This window comes from Ochotona curzoniae, unplaced genomic scaffold (assembly GCF_017591425.1).
Source record: "Ochotona curzoniae isolate NIBS_2020 unplaced genomic scaffold, NIBS_Ocur_1.0 scaffold_2587, whole genome shotgun sequence".
In the NCBI taxonomy this organism is placed as follows: domain Eukaryota; kingdom Metazoa; phylum Chordata; class Mammalia; order Lagomorpha; family Ochotonidae; genus Ochotona; species Ochotona curzoniae.
In genome coordinates this window covers 3,798,740-3,813,884 of record NW_024467096.1, presented here as the reverse complement: position 1 = coordinate 3,813,884, position 15,145 = coordinate 3,798,740, and the positions used below count along the sequence as shown (strand labels likewise).

At 44.5% G+C, this 15,145-nt stretch overlaps 1 protein-coding gene across 10 annotated transcripts in view; it reads right to left on the bottom strand.

Annotated features, from left to right (window-relative positions):
• The window catches only part of KALRN (kalirin RhoGEF kinase), a 660,588-nt gene that overhangs the window by 350,950 nt on the left and 294,493 nt on the right, over positions 1 to 15,145 (bottom strand). For all 10 annotated transcript variants that reach the window (XM_041002788.1, XM_041002790.1, XM_041002785.1 and 7 more), the window contains exons 7-9: positions 9,670 to 9,861; positions 6,645 to 6,776; positions 3,133 to 3,363 (exon numbers count right to left, since the gene is read on the bottom strand). In XM_041002788.1, the coding sequence (XP_040858722.1) occupies positions 3,133 to 3,363; positions 6,645 to 6,776; positions 9,670 to 9,861 (555 nt within the window). The remainder of the gene's footprint in view (positions 1 to 3,132; positions 3,364 to 6,644; positions 6,777 to 9,669; positions 9,862 to 15,145) is intronic.

Sequence of the window (15,145 nt, the reverse complement as noted above, 5' to 3'; positions counted from 1 at the left end):
GACAGTTCTAAGATTTTGTCACTGAATAAAACAAATTGACCTAATCAAGGAGCAGTTAATGCTTTTAAAGAGAACTATCAAGGTGGGAACTCCAAAATGCACAAGCACCAGGGGGCGCCCAAGCACCACTCAAAGAAGTTGTGATTGCTGCCCCAATATTGATCTGCAAGGCAGCATGGTGTAAAGTACTGAACTTGTATTTCATTCACTCCTATGAAACAATTATTACTACTATCCTTCTTGTTTTAGAGGTGTAGACACAAGAGCACCAGGAGGTGATGAGATTCACTCAAAGTCACTCTGTTCAATGCCAAGGCCATGCTTGGATCCAAGGATTTTCATTGTCCTGGTTATTGCTGCTTCTTCACCAAGCTCCCCATGAGTGCTTAATGTGCACGGGGGTCTTGGACCCAGACTAGATAGTTTAAACAATTCTATCTTCCTTCAAGACCCCAGATCCTATAACTATTTGATCAGTATGTTATTGCCTTGCACGATGACTATCGTGCTCTGGTTTTTCATACGTGCATGTTTTTCCAAATATGTACATCTTGTGTGTTCTAACCGCCAGGCATCTTGCCAGTACTTAGTACATGCTGGGCCCATGGTTGAGACCGAACTTTGCTTTCATGAACACTGAAGTCATGCCCTTTCATTCTCTGGGCTGCCCCAAACTTTCACATCACAATCTCCATGGGCATACTGCAATGACTCCCCAGTAAAGTGAATACTGGATGGACGGAGGAGGAGGAGGATGTGAGATGCCCTTCATTAAAGTACAAACGTGGGGGAGTGTCAGTTAATTTCAGCCCATTTCAATAAATGTAAAGAACAAGACCTAGTTTCCTGCCAGATACAGCCAGGAGCTATAAGGGACTCAGAAAAAAAAGTGGTAGTTTCTGCTCTCAAGAATGTACTGGAACAGATGAGCTGCTACAGAATTTAAAACTTTAATGTAATGCAAAGGTGAAAGTGTTATTGAAGTTATATATACACACATTTATACATAACTATGGGAGCATGAAATTACTTGTCCAGTATGATCCTGAAAACTAGGACAGACTCATGCATGGCGGGGAGTCAGAAGATCAGAGATCAAGTCTGTCCCCTGGTCTGGCCCTCAAGGGTGTAAGGTTAGCACACTTCTGAAGCTCAAGCACCAAAGGTTGTCTTGGCAACAGGTAAGTGGTTGAGACCATTGTCAGAATCCTTAATTTTCTCACCGATTTTCTTGCATCCATCCCGGTGTTAGAAACGCAGCAAGTGAGTGGGGCAGTAGGTAAATGAAACCAAGCTTGCAGAATCATTGTCACAAATCCTGACAAGAACAATGGAGCTAAACATGCTGGGAAATTCAGTTCTCCAGGAAAACCCAAGTCCCCTCCCACCCCGTCTCATAGTCTTCCATTTGCTTTTGCACAGTGCAAACATGTGGTAAATTGATGGGGTCTTAATTTCAGAAGGACTCTCATTTTTAAGAGCCAGGCTGAACAATAGCCTCAGGCATCATTTTAGAATACTTCATTGCTTTTTTTTCAGTTTCGATGTCAAGGGGGCTTCAGAAAAATCTGATCACAGCAATTTCCCCAGTAGTCGAGTCTGGCTGACTGCCCTTCAGTCAGCCAGCCCCATGGCAGCTCTCCAGAGCCCATCCTAACACCATGGCCATAAAGCAAAACAGTCGGAGAGTGAAGAGGATGCCAATGGGGCAGTGCAAGCTGCAAGACCATTCATCTGCCATAATCTATCTGAGTCAAAGAGCTCACAGAAATAGTCAAGCTCCTTCTTTTGTGTCTAGGAGGATGGAACCCCTTGGGTCTCAGTCATAGGCAGCCTCCTTGCTCTCCTGTGTTAGGGCACGATACGTGTATGTGGATGGCTCCAGATGGCAGGAGCAAGCAACTAACTGATTTGCTTGTTTTTCCATCTTGGCAGCCCCCATAATGTGTACAGAGCTGGCTGGCACATCACCAGTGCCCATATGTTCTGGGACAGGTGTACCTGTCCCTCTATGACCCAACAGATAGCCAGTTGGGAGGGCATTGTGAAGGAGTTGGACCAGTCCAAGAATGGGGCAATGCCTTAAAGGTCCTGATACTCATGGGTACAGACCCTGAGCTGTCACACTCCATGATAAGGATGACACCTTCATCCTGCTTGTCCACCTCAAGCTCCCGGCACCAGGGGCCCTGTTAGTAACATCTGGGTAGGGAACACTCAGAAAAACATGTACAGCTAGCTCTCAATCTTCCATGCACATTGCACCATACTTTTGGATAACAACTGGTCAACAACACAAAAGAACAGTGAGTGATCCTGCCATTATAGTGGCCCTAGGAAAGTCTGAAAACTGTTATTTAAGCACAAGCATCCCCTGCTTCCCATGCAGCACTCAGAGGGTGGAAGGTGACCCTTGTCTTAATCTCAGACCCTGGCTCCCAGCAGCTCCCCATACACTACAACAATCCATCAGTCCTCCCAGCAAAGCTCCCAGCAATACCCAGGGAGGCAGAAACAGGGAGAGGGTGAGGAGAGCAGGGGCTATCCACCTGCAGTGACATGTGTGGTAAGACTGTCTTATGTCTTTATGAATTGTGATAAAGAAAAAAGTCATTACTGGCATGCAAAAAGGTCAGACAAATCCAAAAATCACTTCCAGTCTAGGAGCACATAGTGAATAATTAGTAGCCCATGTTTTAAACCTCTCTGACAGGCTACCATATCATCCCTGACTGAAAACTAAGCCAACCCTCTAGGGAGTCCAATCAGCCATATAGTTAAGATCATCCCTCACTTCAAACAGCCCCATCACACCACCCTAAACCCCTTCCAAATGGCCTAACAATCTCACTGCTCAGAGGAAAAAAACCACATTCTGTGGCTACAAGTCATTGCTGTTTGTGAGATGGCATCTCCCTTCCCAGCACTGCATAGTAAGAAGGTGGAATCAATCCAATTGTTTAATCAATCCAATTGTTTAGGTAAGCAGTGTCCAGTGACAAATCCAGGTTTCTGCACTGTGGGGCACTAACTAGGGACCGAACTGCCATCTTTCCTGAGGAAATCCAGACTTGCCCAGGCTGAGGCCTCCAGCTCAGTCTTGAGAAGCAGCCAACAGAGCGGAATAGTTACCTGCTGCACATCCTGCTGAAAGACACAGAGCTGCAGCCGCTGGTGGAGTCGCACCTTGCGGTGTTGCCAGATGCTCTCAAGCCGCCGCTGGTGATGCAGCACCTCATGGACCACGTCCAGTACCTGATGTACTGCCTTGGAGTAGTTGGCTGTGGCTGTGAGTGACTCAGAGTTGCCAGGGCTCAGGGGGCGCTGTAGCACGTCCAGCAGGGCCTTGCCATCTTGGCTGACCTACAGAAAGGAAAAAGCCTGGGTCAAATGAGAGGAGAGACAGGCAGCGCTCAGCAAGGGGCATGGAGGATCTGCCCTGGGTGTGTGATTATACCTGAGAATCTCAATCCTCCTTAGGCCTGTCACAACCAAGAAATGTTCTGGCCAGAGTGTCTCAGTGGCCTGCCTGTAGTCCCGTGGAGGTCTGGCCATCCTGGAACCCTGTAGGAGAGGAATGACTCCTCCTGGATTTTAGCTTTGTAAGGGCCAGGGACTCTGCCTTGTTCACAGCTCTCTCCATAGTGCCTGGAACAGCACCTGGCACAGAGGAAGCACTTGATGAACATTTTTGACTGATTCATGGACTAGATCAAGCAGCAGAACGTCACGTCACAGAGCAAGCCACCAATCTTATCAACGTTTACCACTCTTTCTTCCTCAACTTCCTCTATCCAGACCTGAATTTCCAGCTCTGGGATCAGTGAAAAACAGTGGTACTTCCCTCAGAGCTGTGGTAATGAAATGAGTTCCCCTGGGGCTCCTGTAGAACAGGACCCAGTATGTAGCAGTAGATGTCTCTGTGTACCCTATCCTCCTCCATCATTCCTATCTTTCATCTTTTTTATTCCCTTTGCATGTCCTTTCATTTATCTTTTTTAAAAGTTCTTCTGCTTTTCTTTCTCCTGAAACAGAAGAACATCCTCATCTCAGCAGTAGAATAAGACAGGGATCCTCAGATTGTATCCAAACCAGTATGCTCCCAGGTTTCCCAACACCCACGTGCTGAGAGGGGAAGTAGTGGGGCTGACATCCCTGTCATTCCTCTGGAATGTCACTGCACTGGAATCCTGGCACAGACTAAGGCCCCAACAATTTTAGAAAGTGGCATGGCAGGATTGACTTTTGTGACCCTGCAGCACTTAGCAGAGAACCTGACAGAACATGCATTTTCTCAACCTAAATTAAGTGGCGACTGGGGAATCTAAAAGAACTTTAGGACTCCAAATTAATTTGGTTAACCATGAAATCAGAGTTGGCTCCAAGTTGACATCTTGTTTTCCAACCACCAAGGCAGGGAAGCAGCTCTGCTTCCATCTTAATCTCCACCAGGATGAATGAGGGGTCCTTTGTGGGCTTGTACCTTCCAACCCCTCCATCAAGCCCTGACAGTGGCCTGCATAGGCACCAGAAGGGAACACAGAGGGAACTGCTGGTCCTGCTCATGGAGACACAGACACACTCTTGGGCAGGGGGTGTGGGTGTGGCTAAGAGGTGTGCTGGGGTGGGGGTGTGGCTGAGGTAGGAGAGGAAATCAGCCCTTCTCCCTCTGATTCTGCCATCTCTAACTACCATAATATACTGGGAGATGAGCAAATGCTGACTTTTGCACCCTGCCATGGCTGGGGAGAAGGAAAAGGGGAACACAGACATGGAAGGTCTAGCCCCAGAAATCCAAATCTACCTGAGTTGCCATCCTCTGCCTCTGTCTATAACTGTAAAGTCAGGAATAGCCCCTGTCCTCTGAATTGAGCTTATAGGGAAGACCTAAGTTCCATAATGCTGGAGCCTGAGAATAAATTGGGGGAAATAGCATGCCTATATGTGTAATTATACTGCCACCTCACAAAGGTAAATACAATATCAATTTCACTTACAAGTGTATTTTTAAGTTTCACAAGGAGTAAACTTAGAGATTCTTGTCCAGTGGGCAGAAGCACAGTTTTGTTATAAGAGAGACAGCCTTGAGCCAATTGGATTTGGGCTGGTGAGATCATGTTTGGCCCAAAGGCTTCCCCTCTGCCTCCTACACGCTACTGTGCTTAGTGGTACTTCATCACCATCAGGCACTGATGCAGGTGCATTGCATAACCTTTATAAACCTTAACCCTATGAGACAGGAGGCCCTTTCACAGAAGAAACAGCTTAGGGTAGTTAAGCAACTTGCCCTGGGTCACACAGCAAGTAAACAGAGAAGTCAGGACTCAAACTTGGGTTGCTTTGTTTAAGATTTCTTTACACTTATTTGAAAATCAGGGTCGGGGAAAGAGAGATCATCCATTTACCAGTTTGCTTTCCAGATGACTGCAAAGGTCAGGGCCAGACCAGGCCAAAGTTAGGAGCCAGGAACAGGAACTTCATCCTAATCTCCCATGTGGATTCAGGGAACCAAACACTTGTATCATCTTTCACTGCTTTCTGAGGGACATTACCAGGGTATTGGATCAGAAGTGGAACAGCCAGAACTTCTGGCACACCTATGTGGCATGCTGGCATTGCAAGCAGCTTTCCCACTATGCCACAATGCTAGCTGGCTCCTCAAATTTCATTTGAACTAAGGCAAAAGCCCTTACCTTTACATATCTATTCGTATCTATTTGTTCTTGGATTTCAACATACATCAATCTCAATATTTGGTTCAGGAACTCAAGAATCTGCTTCTCTGACCATTCTCTCATCCCCTTGGTGTCTCAGGCAAGTGGTCCAGAAACTTTTTGGTAAATGCCTCTCTGACCAACCTTGCTCTAGGGAAAAGACATGGGTCTGCTGTGTATGTGTGTCCCCCTCCTCACTCACCTTTCTTCATCATCTTCCCACCAGGACCTATGCCAGTTGGTCAGCCTGCTCATGTGTGCATGTCCACACGATACACCTAGAGGAGTGCCAGGAAACTTCAACCTCCTTATGTATTCAATATCACAGTGTGCTGTCCTGCCTCACTCCCCACCCTCCCACCCTGCCACAACCCTGGGTTTCATTTCTTACTGGAAGAGCCTGTTAATTCACCCTTTACATCCACAGCAGCTTGTCACTCCCGGGCACTTATTTATGGCCTATATGTCTTCTCTGTATCGTCAAGAAAATTTGCATTTTTGATGAGCCGCATGTCCACTCATAAAATCAGAAAGATAAACTCCATAAAGGCACACAGCCGCACTTCCTTCTACTCATCTCCCAAGAAGAATGTCTGATCCTCATCTACAGAGTGAGGCCAGTGTGTAGGTGGGCACAAGTGTTCTGTGAGTGTGACAGAGAGAAAGAGATAGATACAGAGAGGGGGGAAGTAGAGAGAGGGAATTTGTGAATGTGGTGCTTCTAATGGTTCCATTTTTTTTCTGCTTTCTGTTTAGACACTACAATTCAAAGGTTCCTTAAGATGCTTAAGCTAGTCTTTCTTCCTCCCAATTCAACCCAGATACAGCCCACTCCAAACCTTTCCAATCACAGTGTGCAGGTGAGTGCTCTTGCCACCCAGCCTTATGCAGACAGGTCCCAAGCCCCTGGTGGCTCTGCTCAGTCCTCACCTCCGTGTAGGCCTGGGTCACTTGCTCATATAAGGACTGATGGTGGTGGATCGCCAGCTCCAGGTCTTGCATCTCAGATGGCAGGCCACCTTCACTGCACATCTTGCACCAAGCGTCCACTCCTGACAGGAACTGGAAAGAGAGGCTGGTTGGGTCAAAGTGGAAGCTCAACAGCTAAAGAAAGGGTGGATTATAAAGGATCACATAGCTTTGAAAAACATGTGGAGGTTTCTGGAAACCCTCAGAGACCTCTGCAAAAGATTGAGTTCTTCCCTCTTTTACATATGCATATACTTATGGTCAGCAAGAATCTGACCCAGGTAGCTGTTTAGGAAGTATAGTTTTCACAAAGGTCATCATCTGGAATTTCTGAGGTTGGGGACAGAGGAAGCTGTCTGATTTTGGGCAGGTTGCACCCACTCACGTATGCATGCTGAACTATAGAATGGAAACAACTCAACCCATCCCATGGATGCTCTAAAGCTTGCTGCCTGTCCATCACACTCATAGGCATATGTTAGGGCTGCTCTAACACATGAGCTGTTTCCACCTGTGCTTTACAATGTGTACACTGAACTGTGAAGAGGAGTAAAGGGCCCCAGGCAACCTGAGACCATTCCCATAGAGAACCGAGGTCAGGTCTCACCAGGACTCCCACTAAATCCAGGGAGGTGGCAGCAGGGAGGGGCAGCAAAAAGGGACAGACAGCTGTGTGGCCTGTGGCACTGGCTTCTGGGATGAGCTATGTAAATACAGACCTTGACATACAGTAAATAATTTAAAAATTAAAAGTAACAGCTGTGGAAGACTGTGATTCTCCATGCATAAAGGTTTGAGTGATCTGAAATCATTCAGATTTACTGAGTGGAAAAACACACCTGTAAAATGCAAATCATTCTTCACCTAACAGTCTGGAATGGTCTATCCGTGATTCCTCTTGCCTGGTACCCTGCTCCATTTAAATTAATGGCCTGACCACCTTTTTATCCAATTCCTGAGAATAGCCCATAGGAGGGCAATAAAGAGCTGACTAAATAAATGCAAAAGAATAGCCCTCAATCAGTATTTTGTTCTTCTAGCTAAAAGAAAACATGGTTTATGAGTCTCCTGAAGGACTGCTAATACCTAAAGAAATCACATTAAAAAACAGATACAAATAAAATTGCTTCTGATCCAAACCAATCTTAGTCAGGAAACATCAAATAAAGATTAACTCCTCCAGCTACTCTGAGTTCTGGTATTGAGTTGTCTTCTGTAGCTGTTTGGTGGTTTGTTGTACTCACTGTCAGCAGTCCATGCCTCTTGGCTGTTTTGACTTTATTCTGAGTGGTTTTTGTTTGTTTGTTTTTCACAACACATGAGGTCATCTCCCAGGAGCTTTGGAAGAGTGCCATGTGTCACCTAGCATCAGAGTGCACACACTTGCTCACATTCCAGAAGCTTCTTTACTTTAGCACCCACTATTTTACCAAAGAAAAGGGGAACAACTTGACTTTCTCGTATCTATGGTTGAGGGAGCACATCTTCCAGACCCTTGGGATTTTTTAAAGATAATTCTTTAATAGGAGTCTTATCACAGATCCCACAAAGTGGTGAGCTCAAGGAAAGGAAACCGGAGTTACAGAGAGAAGCACTGAGGCTTTTGTGCCAACATATATAAACCTTGAATAAAATGTGCAGATGACAGGGGTTGAAGTGAAAAGAGGAGATTCAACAATTTTATCATCCGAAGAAAGAACCAGGGCAGGCATTTAGCCTGGGAGGTAAGCTATCCACATCTCACACTGCAGTGACCAGATTCAACACCAACCCCTACTAATGCAGATCCTGGGAGTCTCCACAGTGATGACTCAAGGAACTGACTTCCTGCCATACATGTGGGAGAGCTAAATTGAATAAACTAAGGGATAAGGGTTCTCTTTCAAAAGAGAGAGAGAGAAAGAGGGAGAGAGAGAATCTGTCACTATCACCAATCTCAAAAAGTATCCGCAAAGGGTTAGTGTGGGGCTATGGTTGATCTGTGTGGCTCAATTATTAATTGTCAAGTAGAAAATGTTAAGTAGAACCAAACACAGGCAGAAAGAATAAAAGACATCAAGACAGCGTATTGAGTAAATATTCCACTGGTTAAGCACATAGCACCTCTGTGCTCCACCTCTAGCGTTTCATTCTTATAACAGCCCTGTGACGTTTATGATTACTTTTACACTAGTGATGAGGAAACAAGCTCAAAATGATGAGGTGACTTGCTGAAGTTAATGAATGATAGAGCTAAGAATAGAACTCATGTGTCTGGCTTCAAAACCTAGGCTTCTTTCAATTATTGTTATTTTTTTTTTTACCCTATTATTTTACCAAGGAACAGGGAACTTAGGACTAGTGGGTAAGAGAGGCAGTTAGGAAAACAACATGTGGAGTTACTTAAACATGTTACAAAGAATGAAATTTGGAGGTTTGGCTCTAATATCACACACACAAGGTATGAAACCACAGTGCTACAGGTTATCTGATGTCAGAATTGGTATACCAACAAAGTTTTAACAGCCACATATATGTCTGTATATATGTGTGCGTGTGCATACATGAATTAACATATATATGACTGTGTGTTGTGTACAGGTAGATACAGCCTACAGAGACCCAAATGCATTTAAAATTTTACTGACATAAAGGGTATGTGACACAAAGCGTAGTATACAGCCAACTGAGTCTCACAGGATGCTTTCCTTGAACTCTCGTAAAGGTTAAAAATGAGAAGTAGGCAGTTTTGACATAAACCCTGGTTGATAATTTCTTTTGTGTTAAGTAGTAAAATGAAAGTAGAAAACACCTGAAGATGTCAAAACATCACTTGTTCATCAGCCTTTGTTGAATCAATGACTGACTTTTGTATACTAGGAGACTATTTTTTGAGCACTGTCCTTGGTGCTTTACCAAGACAGAGGGTGCTCTGTGTAGACAGTGTGCTCCCAACTGGCTCCAGCCCCATGCCCTCCTCCTACCTGCAGCCACAACAGAGGCTCACCTGCTCGGCTTTCTGGTGGAACACTGCCGACATGGCGAGGATGGTGCTGCGCTCATCCAAAGCAGCAGCAAAGCTCTTCCACTCCTGGTCCAGCTGCGTGGAGATCTGCTTGATCTGCTGAGAGGCGTAATGGCCAGCCTCAGAGAGGCGGGAAGCCACGGACATGATGCGGTTGATGTTGACATAGGCATTCTAGGAAGCAAAGGAGAGCAAGTGCTTAGTGTGACAGATTGAAAAGGCATTCATTTGGGGCCAGATATTTGGGGTAGGGGACTATCCAGAACAAAAGTTTGGGAGAGGCTGGAACATGTCCTCAGTGCAAGCTAAGGTTTACTGTTATCTACAACACAAAATGTTGACAGACAATATGGAAAAGTAGTGAGACTTTGCATTGTGCGAGCAAGCATGGATTTTTGCATCAATTGTTTATTGGAAAGGCAGAGTGACAGGCAAAAAGAATGTGAGAGCGTCATCACCTGCTGCTTCCTAAGGTATGCAGAGTAGGAAGTTGAAACAAGAGCAGAGCAGAGAACTTGGTGTCCCGAGCATTATCTTACAAAGGTGTCACCACACCCACCCCTTGGACCAAGTATTGATGAAGCCACTGCACATGGAATTCCTAGAAAGCATCTTTAGGAAGGTATCCCGGAGGGGGACAGCACTACTTCCAAGAGCACTCTTTGGAAGCAATGGCCCCAGCTGGGGATGAGGCACTGCAGGCTAAACTGCTACATGCGATGCAGGATTCACACTGGAATGGTGGTCCTGGCTGCTCTGCTTTTACCTAATGAGTCTGGGAAGGAAAGAGAAGACAGCCCAAGCACACTGATCCCTGCTACCTATGCGGGAACCTGGATGGAATTTGTGGCTTCTGGCTTTGGCTTGGCCTACCTCTATTATGGTGGCCATATGAGACTGAATTAGTGGATGAAGATCTTTGTCTATCTCTCCTCCTTTATCTCTTCCTCTATTTCCATAACCCTTCCTTTCAAAAATATAAATAGGGCCCAGCACAATAACGTAGTGGTTAAAGTGCTTGCCTTGAACGCGCCAGGATCTCATATGGGTGCTCATTCTAATTCTGGCAGCCCTGCTTCCCATCCAGCTCCCTGCTTGTGGCCTGGGAAAGCAGTTGAGGATGGGCCAAAGCTTTGGAACCCTGCACCTGCGTGAGAGACCTGGAAGAGCTCCTGGCTCCTGGCTTTGGATTGGCTCAGTTCCAGCCGTTGGGGTCGCTTGGGGAGTGAACCATTGGATGAAGATCTTCCTCTCTGTTTCTCCTCCTCTCTGTACATCTGCTTTTCCAATAAAAATAAATAAATCTTATATATATATCTTTAAATCTTTTTAAAACAAACAATGGCTTAGACTAGGGCTTGAGACAGAGGGGGCAATGATGTCTGTTTTGTTCAGTGGACAGCAGGGCATTGCAGCCACTGTAAGGGGCACGAGTGCTCATCCAAGAGGGAAAAGGAGATAATCATCCCACATCTTTCTGTCAGGAGACAAAGTCCCTCCACCCTCCCACTTGCCTTTCCCATGCCGAAAGAGCTGTAGCATTGGTCATTGTCAGGCTTACCCAGACAGAGGGTAAGCATTAACCCCACCATTTCTCCATGCTAAAGATAAAGCCTATGGCGCCCTTCTTCTCTCCATGTGAGTTAGGTACATTCCTCCACCTAATCCCAGCAAGCATCAGTGGGAGCTTCCTTGCCCCCTCTGTCTGCTTTCATCTTTTGCTGATCATGTTCATTTCCATCTTTCCTTGTCAATTAAAAATTCATGAACATGCGTGTTGTTTCCTACTAGGCCAGCAAAAAAATCCCTCCAGGAAGAAACAAGACAAACAACAAACCCCACAAACGTAAGGCGGCAGTGATGATGGTTATTTTTAACAGCTACCTCCTGTTAATTGTCTCAGGTGTCAAAACAATCAAGTAATACTGCAGCAACCACGGGGTGCCTTCTGAATCCTACAGAGTCTGTCTGAGGAAGGACTGGGGAGGCAGGTTATGTGCATGCCCTGTCTTTATTACAAATCTCACATGGCAACACAAATCCTTCAGCTACAGCATTTCTCCAGGTTCTATTAGCTCAGGTGTAGCTCATTAATACAGGGTAGATTAAATGAAGATTCTTTATTTGCCTCTCCAGTTTGCATGATGGTCCCATTCATCTTGGCTGTGTCCAACCTTCATGCACTTCCAGTCCAAAGTTGGGCCAGCCTGATAAGGTCTCCCCTAGATTGAAAGGTCTCTGTGGAAGTTTAAAAGGCTAAGTGAAGTATTAGAACACAAATCCATCCCGAGGCTTAATGACCTGCAGGCATCATCTCTGTATTTAGCCTGGCTGGAGACCTTCCTGACAGAATGCATTTCCTTAACAGAGCTAGACTATTACTGACCATTTTCATGCAAAACAACTATCCTTCAAAAATCTCAGTCTCATTAGTAGCCTTATTTTCTGAGTTAGGACCCAGACTCTGTTCAAGCTTACGTTCTATTTATAGAATGGGTGGAGGGGGGTCACAACCCCGCACTTAGAAATAGAGGAAAAGAAAATAAAGATGGTAGAATAGGGTAAGGATACGTTTAAACAGCCAGAGAAACATTAGCCAGAGTGAAGCAGAGAGGGAATATTCCACAAAATAAGGGAGGACAGGCCAACAGCAGAGAGGCACCTGGAGACTGATGGGCACGGGAAAGCAGCAGAGCATCAGTGTGTTGTTGCAGTCACCAGATATCCCAGTGGCAGTCAGTGAGCAACGATCTGAACTCCACGAGCAGCCAGGTGTGAATGGGAGTTCACCAGGAGCTCAGAAGGTGAACCAGGCAAAAAACTTCCTGTCCTACTGGTTTGATTCAACCAGGAGCAGAGAGAAGGTAGTATAATCCAAAAAGGTGGTGCAGAAACAGGGTGGATTTCACAGCTCAGATCCCCACCAGTGCTGAATTGGGCACCATTTTGGGTAGAGAGGCAAAGGCTGTGGAACAGGATTGTGCATGCACTAAGCTGGGAGCAAATTGATTTCTAGCTCAGTACATTGCACCAATATGACATCCTATAGGTTCTACCCATAATAGGTCTAGGAATCCCCCAGACCCAATGGCCAGCAGATCAAGAACTACATGAGTGGCACATCAGGTGCTATTTTGTACAGAGTGGCAAAGGCTTTGAAACTGGAGGTATAATAGTGAGCTGTACATGCTCTTAGCTGGGAGTGAATTCATTTTAGCTTAGTGCACTGCATTGATTTCTCAGGGAAAACAACACTGACTTTGGCGTCCTATGATTCAAAATAGGTCCAGGTGGCCCTCAGACCTAACAGCTAGCAGGTTCCGGCAAGACCAGCACCACCGACGAGTTAGTTATTTAGGACACCTGCTGTCTCCCTTACTGTGGGCTTCTCAAGCTGCAAGTAGAGAAAGGTTGTACAGATAACAGTGAAGCAAAGCATGGGATCACAGGAAGTAGAGAGTGGTGAGCCAGGAGCTGCACTATGCAGACTATGGTTGAAGCCTAATATAAGAATCAGAACTGAAACTTGCTGGAAGAAGTGACACAAGCAACTGTGAACAAAGAACTGCGTACCACAATAAATAAAATCAAACTGTAGGTCTGTGGGTAACACAGTTTAGAAATCTGCCCTAAGGAGAAGAATCTGCTAACCAAAAGTACAATGAAGAACAAAAGAAGAGGCAGAGACACAATGAATATTACTGAAATCTCCCTTCAAAGGAGCAAAAAGCCTTTGCCAACCTCAGTTAACTGAAGAATATATCAAGGAAATGGGGAATACAGAATTAACAAAACTCATTATAAAGCTCATCAACAACAAGCACATACAGAAGTTCAAGAAATTTAAGGAATACGTCACACAGGAAATAGCAACACTGAAACAAAATCAAGCAGAATTACTGGAAATGAAGGACACAATAGAGCAAATATAAATTCAGTGGAAAGTCTCCATAATAAAATGAATGAGGCAGAAGAAAGCATCTCAGAACTGGAAGATATTCCTTGCCACAATGGAGAAACAATCAAAAAGCTGGAAGAGGAACTGAGTCAAACTAAGGAAAGTATTCAAGAATTAAGAGACACTATTAAAAGGCCAAATGTAAGAGTTATGAGAACTCCAGAAGGTGCAGAAAGAGAAGCTGGATTTTAAAATGTATTTAATGAGTTAGTAAGGGAAAAATTTCCTAATCTAGAGAAAGAATTGGGAAACAACATCCAGGAGGGGCACAGAACTCCCAACAGACTTGACCAAAAGCAATCTTCACCATGATACATGATAATCAAACTCTCTACAGTTGAACATACGGAAAAGATCCTCAAATGTGCTTGTGAAAAAAGTCAATTGACATATAGAGGAATGGCAATTAAATTCACAGGAGACCTCTCACAGGAAACGCTATAGGCAAGAAGAGAATACAGTGACATATTTCAGATTCTCAGAGGAAAAAAATGTCAGCCCAGAATAATGTACCCAGTAAAGCTTTCCTCTGTCTTTGAAAATAAATTAAAATTCTTTCACAATAAAGATAAGTTCAAACAATATGCCCCTTCTGTACCTGCCTCAGAAATGATCCTTCAAGATGTTCTCTTGACAGAGAAAAGTGACAGCATTCACCAAAACCAAAGGCAAATGTGAAGAACATCCCAGTAAAACAAGAGAAGACCAAAATCAAATAATGAACAACCCATTGCTAAAATGGCAGGACCCAATTACGACCTATTCATATTAACCCTTAATGTAAATATCTTAAACCAATCAATCAAACATCATAGATTAGTGTACTGGATCAAAAACAAAATCTATCTATCTGTTGCCTATAGGAGACACATCTCACCAACAAAGTGGAAACTATACCTCATGGATTTTCATGTTTCTGTTTTTATTTTATTTTCTTCAAAAGTTTTTTTTTCTCATATTAAATTCTTCATAGATGCAAAGGTGATACAGTAGCATCATTTCTTCAAGAAGGTTTTTGCTTTTCTTTTTTATTCAGTGACACATTAGTCATTTGATAGCAGGTTAAAGTTCTTCCTGTTGTTGATTTTATTTTGTGACTTATCATTTAATGGGATATATAATAACTGCGTAATGGAGACTATCACATCCAGATGTAAGAATACAATGCAGTATGCATCTGTACTTCCAGATCAAAGATGAACTCCCAATGAAACTATTAAATATACCTTGACAATAGGATGCTGGATGATGGTTGCCACAGTAACCAAAGGAGGGTGGAGCTTGTTTCATGCCTGGTTCCAGGCTGCAACCCGGAATGGGTGATAGAATTCTGGTGGACCCCTGAGGCAGTGAAATCACAGCTGCACCAATGACAGACACAAACCAATATCTCCCCCACTAATGAAGGGCTGAAGTGACTGCCATTCCAGCTTCCACGTCAAGGGAAGTTTAAAACTCCTGCACATGTCTCTTTCTGACTTTTTGTTTCCTTTGCAGATT